Below are 5,859 nucleotides of genomic sequence, written 5' to 3'. Positions count from 1 at the left end.
AAACACCGCCGAGCGCAACTATTCTGTTACGGAAAAGGAATGCCTCGCTATAGTATGGGCCATCCGTAAGATGCGTTGCTATCTCGAAGGATACCGTTTCGAGGTGCTGACCGACCACCACTCGCTAAAGTGGTTGAACTCCATCGACAACCCCACGGGCAGGATCGCTCGGTGGGCATTGGAGTTGCAGCAGTTCCAGTATGACGTGACATACCGACGCGGAACCCAGAACCTGGTCGCGGACGCACTATCGCGCCAGCCACTGGCCACCATGCAGCAGGCACAAGTTCAGGACATCAACTGTAAGTGGATCACGACAATGCTACACAGGATCCGACAGGAGCCGGCCAAGTATCCAGACTTTCGAGAGGAGAACGGGCAACTTTACAGACGCATCGGGCTGCGTCCGGAGGATGAGGAATACACCCCCTGGAAACTATGCGTGGGCACTAACGACCGCGCAAGAGTGCTGACTGAATGCCACGACCACCCCACCGCAGGCCACCTGGGCGTGCGGAAGACAAGCACACGAGTCGCCCAGAAGTACTACTGGCCTGGATTATTTCGAGAAGTGGCCAAATACGTACGACGATGCACAAGCTGTCAGAAGTTTAAGGTAAGCCAAGAAAAACCGGCCGGGAAAATGTTCACCCGCCAGGTCGACGAACCTTTCCACATACTATGTGCGGACTTCGTTGGACCCCTCCCACGTTCCAAGCTAGGGAACACAGTCCTATTGGTGTTCCTCGACTCATTCAGCAAGTGGGTGGAACTCGTCCCACTGCGACGGGCCACGGTACCATATCTCGAACGAGCGTTTAGAGAGCGGATCCTGAGTCGGTTCGGAGTCCCGAAGACTCTGGTCTGCGACAACGGAACCCAGTTCACCAGCCGGGATTTCCGGACATTTTGCAAATCACTAGGAATGGAACTGCAGTATACTGCGCCCTACACGCCCCGTCAAAATCCTACGGAGAGGGCCAACAGGACCGTGAAAACCATGATCGCACAATACCTGGGCGACGCGCCGCAGAACACCTGGGATCAACTCCTGCCAGAAATCTCGCTGGCCGTCAACAGCAGCGTGTCGGACACAACGGGATTCAGCCCCGCCTTTCTGGCACAAGGCCGGGAACCACGCCTACCCAACGCACTTTACGACGAAGTCACCCCGGGACGAGGAACCGCCCTGATTCCCCCAGCGGAGAGGAGCGAGCAGCTGCACAACATATTTAAAGTGGCCCGCGACAACGCCGAGCGTGCCACGGCTGAGCAAGGCCGGCACTATAATTTACGACGACAAGAGTGGAAGCCACCATTGGGCTCCCTCGTTCTCGCCCGCCATCATGTGCTATCAAACGCCGCCGAGGGCTTCGCAGCCAAACTGGCTGCGAAATATGAAGGCCCGTTCCGAGTGATCAAGTTCCTCTCGCCGAACATCGTCCGGCTGCAGGATATCGGGAGCCGCCGTCGCCGCACGGCCAGCATAAACAACCTAAAAGCATATCACCAAAGCAGCGCGGACGACGACGAACATCAGAACGAGGATAGCCTCAGCATCACTGCAGCCCATGACGACCACGACGACCACGACGCACGTGATCAGTCCGGAAGCCTCCACTCTGGCATCGGCTCTGATCCTAAGGAGCTATAGGAGCGCAGGAGCTTAGGATAGGCGCCACCCTCAAGCAGGCCAAAAGGGGGGTGGACTCTACTAATACGTTTGTTTATTTTCATAGATCCCAAATATTCGTTATTGGAATTGCCAGATCGACCGAAAAACCACTTCGATACGTACGGGCATCGCGCTATCGGATATCGATAAAAATAGCGCGATCTTCGCCCTGCAGATCCACGCGTTCAAATTGTGAGACGCAAAAGCTAAAAAATGCCGAGAGAGAGGAACACAAATTCGCGGCGCCGCCATTCGCGCCATCCGGAGGACGAACAACGTCGCCGCCATCGCCACCATCACCACCGCCACGATCGCCCGGCTAATCCGGACCCAGGTGAGCACCCAAACACCGCGGCTCCCGCCACGACGATGCCCGCAATAGAGGAGCTGCACCTGGCAGGCAACGCCACCAGTCCTAGGCACAACTCGCGGCCACCGACGCCGACAGGCACGGTCGCCGCCGACACGGGGCGCACACCGCGTCCGCCATCAGCCGCGCCCGCTGCCACCGGACCCACCGCACCAGCGACCACCGCCGACAGCGACGCCCCACCGTCGCCCGCGATCAGCCCCACCTGGTGTGAAGGGCTAACCTACGAGGACGTGGTGGCATCTATTTTTGAGGCAGAAGAGGAGCCGGACCCAGCCATCCCCTCGGTCCCCGTCTCGCCGACCCCCGTGGGCCCGCTGGGCGCAATTTATGAGGAGGTCTCCGATGCTGAGGTGGTGACTCTCAGCTCGGACGACGACGAGCCACGGGGCGCGGCAATGGACACAGTCGTCCTTCTCGACGAGGAGGAGACCGTGCCGTGGGTACCGCCCCATCAAGAAACGCCGCCACCCTCATACGAGGAGCTTTTCGGGCCGGGCCCGTACCCGGAGCCCGATCCTCCAGCATCAGCCGGGGTGAGCACCGCTGCCACCATGGCGGTGCGGGCCACCGGCGCCGCTGCCACAGGCACACCCAGGCCCGCACCCAGTGCCACCGACGCAGTCGCCAAGGAGCAGGCCACGCCCACGTTCATCGCCGCCGACGACACCGCCGGCGCGGAAACCGTCCGGGCAGGTGCCAGCACCCCCCACGGGGGATGACTTACTTGCGCTCCTGCTGGGGAAGCTGGCTGCGTCCCCAAACGGACCCACCACGTCCGCCGCATCCCAGCAGCGGGAGGCAGTCCGGGCCGCGGTCCGAACGATCATGGCCACGATCCCCACGGCGAAAGCTGCTGCACAATCCGACGCCGCCACCGGACCGGCCGCCGGCATCCCGCCGGCCGCCACCGCCCAATCCAACGCAGCCGCCGGCATCCCGCCGGCCGCCACTGCTCGATTCAACGCCGCCACCGGACCGGCCGCCGGCATCCCGCCGGCCGCCACCGCCCAATCCGACGCAGCCACCGGATCGGCCGCCGGCATCCCGCCGGCCGCCACCGCCCAATCCAACGCAGCCGCCGGCATCCCGCCGGCCGCCACTGCTCGATTCAACGCAGCCACCGGATCGGCCGCCGGCATCCCGCCGGCCGCCACCGCCCAATCCAACGCAGCCGCCGGCATCCCGCCGGCCGCCACTGCTCGATTCAACGCAGCCGCCGGATCGGCCGCCGGCATCCCGCCGGCCGCCACCGCCCAATCTGACGTAGCCACCGGATCGGCCGCCACCGCCCAATCCGACGCAGCCGCCGGCATCCCGCCGGCCGCCATCGCCCGATTCAACGCAGCCACCGGATCGGCCGCCGGCATCCCGCCGGCCGCCACGGCTCTACGAGACGCCGCCACCCAAGCGGCCGCCCAACCGGACGCCGCCGTCACGACGCGCGCCCCGACGCCACCTGACGGCACCGCGGCCACTGCAGCCGTAGCTGCCGTCCTGCCACCCAGGCCCGTGCGGCGGGTGAGACCGATGCCAGCCACCGACCAGCAGCGCTGGCGTGGCCGCCAGCCCTTGGCCAATCCCGGAGGCGAACCAGTCGGCCGCCCAGGCATCCTCCGCCGACCGGCCCCATGGCCCATGGAGGAGGCCAGTACTGACGAGGAGTTAGGAGAGGACGCCGAGGAAGACGAGGAGGACGCCGACTCGGAGGAGGAGCTTCCCCCGGTGGACCCCCTGCCTCCAAACGCCCAGGTCCGCGCCCTCGACGGATGGGTTACCGAGGACGGGTGGGTACCCATCGCCCTCCTGCGCAGTATTGACGGGCATCTGCGCCAGCCGAGACGCCGGGAGGTGCGCTACCTGGAGGAGGTAGCCGGCACCCGCTATCGTATCCAGATATCGACCAGCGGCCGGGTAAAGGTCTTCCCGCACCCCCGAGGAAGGGATGGGGTGTGAGGTAACCCTCACAAGGGCCCCCCCTCCCCCTCATGTATATAATAGTTAGGCGTAGTTTATAAGGTATGATATAAGGTAGAATCTTAAGGTTTAGGGTAAGGACGACCAAAGACCCATGGAGGGCACCCCTTTTATATTAAGGCCCATGAAGGGCATCCCCCCCTCAGGGGACAATCACTTTTGAGTTGGGGTGTGGTACGCCTCAAACACCTGCCACATCCCCGGCCACGCCGAAAACCACGTCAGCAACACACGCATCAGCAACACGCACCTCAGCAACACGCACATCAGCAACATGCACATCGGCAACACACGCCTCAGCAACATGCACATCAGCAACACGCACCTCAGCAACACGCACCTCAGCAACACGCACATCAGCAACATGCACATCAGCGACATCCACATCAGCAACATCCACAAACACGCCAGCAACATTCCGTCTCTCCAAACTTGCGCTCTCGGCAGAACCGACGGCCGGGTCCGGAGAGACGCGAAAAGGAAGAGGAACGCACGATCGCGTAAAGAGACGCGGGTGCGGAGGCGGCAGAATAAAGAGGACGCCTATAGTCTGCACGGAAGCAGCGTAAGGGCCTCTGCCGCGGTCGACGGCAGCAGCGAGGGCTTCGAACAGCCTTCGCTGTTCGCCGGTCGGGGAGTGAGTTTTCGACGATCAAAGTGAACGGACGTGAGCGGATGACAACAAGGAATAAAGGACACGTGGACATGGAGTCCTCCCAGTAAGACGGGTGAGCCGGCCGCGGGCCAGCCCTACGGGGTGGCCAGCACGTGCGCAGGGAAAACTAGGGACCCCCAGGCACTAAATTATGAATAAAGTTGTAAGCAAACCACAATTTAACTAAAGTCTTCTCTCTCCCAAGTCCTCCTTCCCCTTTCCCCCATACCTACGAGCACCGGCCGACGGGGCCGGCACGCTGACCCCCGGGTGACGGGGGCAGTCGCTCATACCCAGTATTTAGGAGCACCGATCCACGGATGACGGGATCGGTCGCTCACCATCCCCTCCTTCGTAGTCTGAGCACCGGCCGACGGGTGACGGGGCCGGCACGCTGATCCACGGGTGACGGGATCAGTCGCTCACTACATCCTTTCCTTGAGCACCAGCACCCGGGTGACGGGGCTGGCAAGTCGATCCACGGGTGACGGGATCGACGGCTCGTAATCCTCCGCCCCCCTAACAGGGCTCCGGCACCCGGTTGACGGGGCCGGATAAGCCGATCCACGGGTGACGGGATCGGTCGCCCTGGGCCTGCCCAGGTCCGCCGGCCGCCCGGGTGACGGGCGACGGCATAACCACGGCACGCAACCCAAACTAACCCAAACTTTCCCCCCTCAAACCCACGCCCAATTAGAAAACCCGCCTCCTTGTCCTGTCTGTCTCCGCAAATATAAATTATTTCTGTAGGGGACCCTGGATAGACTGAGTATTTATCCTGGCCCGTGATTAGCATCCTTACAATTTGAACCATTGCAGAGCGGCTCAGGACTTGCTTGCACAAACAGTGCCTTAAAAATAGACCTGGCCATTTTGAGCGAGCCATACGCAAGTAAGCACGATGGGATTTGGTTTCAAAACACCCAAGGTGGTGCAGCAATTTGGAGCTGCAGCTCGAGACCAATGCAGATCCAATCCCGGCATTCAGGCAGAGGTTTTGTCAGGGCGAAGGTGGGTAGCCTTACCATCTACTCGTGCTACATTGCACCAGCGTCGACTCCCAGACATTTGGCAGCATTGTCGACGACATTCTGGAGGACGCTAGAGGACGACACCCCATCATCATTGCCGGCGATTTCAACGCCTGGGCAACGGAGTGGGGCAGTTGCCTCACAAACCATA

General features: G+C 62.0%; 1 protein-coding gene across 1 annotated transcript; it reads left to right on the top strand.

Moving 5' to 3' along the window:
• Positions 1–1,888: 1,888 nt before the first annotated feature.
• LOC122320309 (leucine-rich repeat extensin-like protein 5) lies at positions 1,889–2,767 on the top strand. The gene has a single exon (XM_043208488.1). It carries the CDS (start codon positions 1,889–1,891, stop codon positions 2,765–2,767), a length of 879 nt encoding a protein of 292 aa, XP_043064423.1.
• The last annotated feature ends 3,092 nt before the right edge of the window (positions 2,768–5,859 follow it).

Source organism: Drosophila ficusphila, unplaced genomic scaffold, assembly GCF_018152265.1.
Source record: "Drosophila ficusphila isolate 14025-0441.05 unplaced genomic scaffold, ASM1815226v1 contig_470, whole genome shotgun sequence".
Classification (NCBI taxonomy): domain Eukaryota; kingdom Metazoa; phylum Arthropoda; class Insecta; order Diptera; family Drosophilidae; genus Drosophila; species Drosophila ficusphila.
The sequence above is the reverse complement of the archived record's forward strand: the minus strand, read 5'-3'. Positions and strand labels throughout refer to the sequence as shown.

What these genes read in the sequence shown, in the direction of transcription:
- LOC122320309 (XM_043208488.1), top strand. Translation starts at nt 1,889, where the DNA reads ATGCCGAGAGAGAGGAACACAAATTCGCGGCGCCGCCATTCGCGCCAT.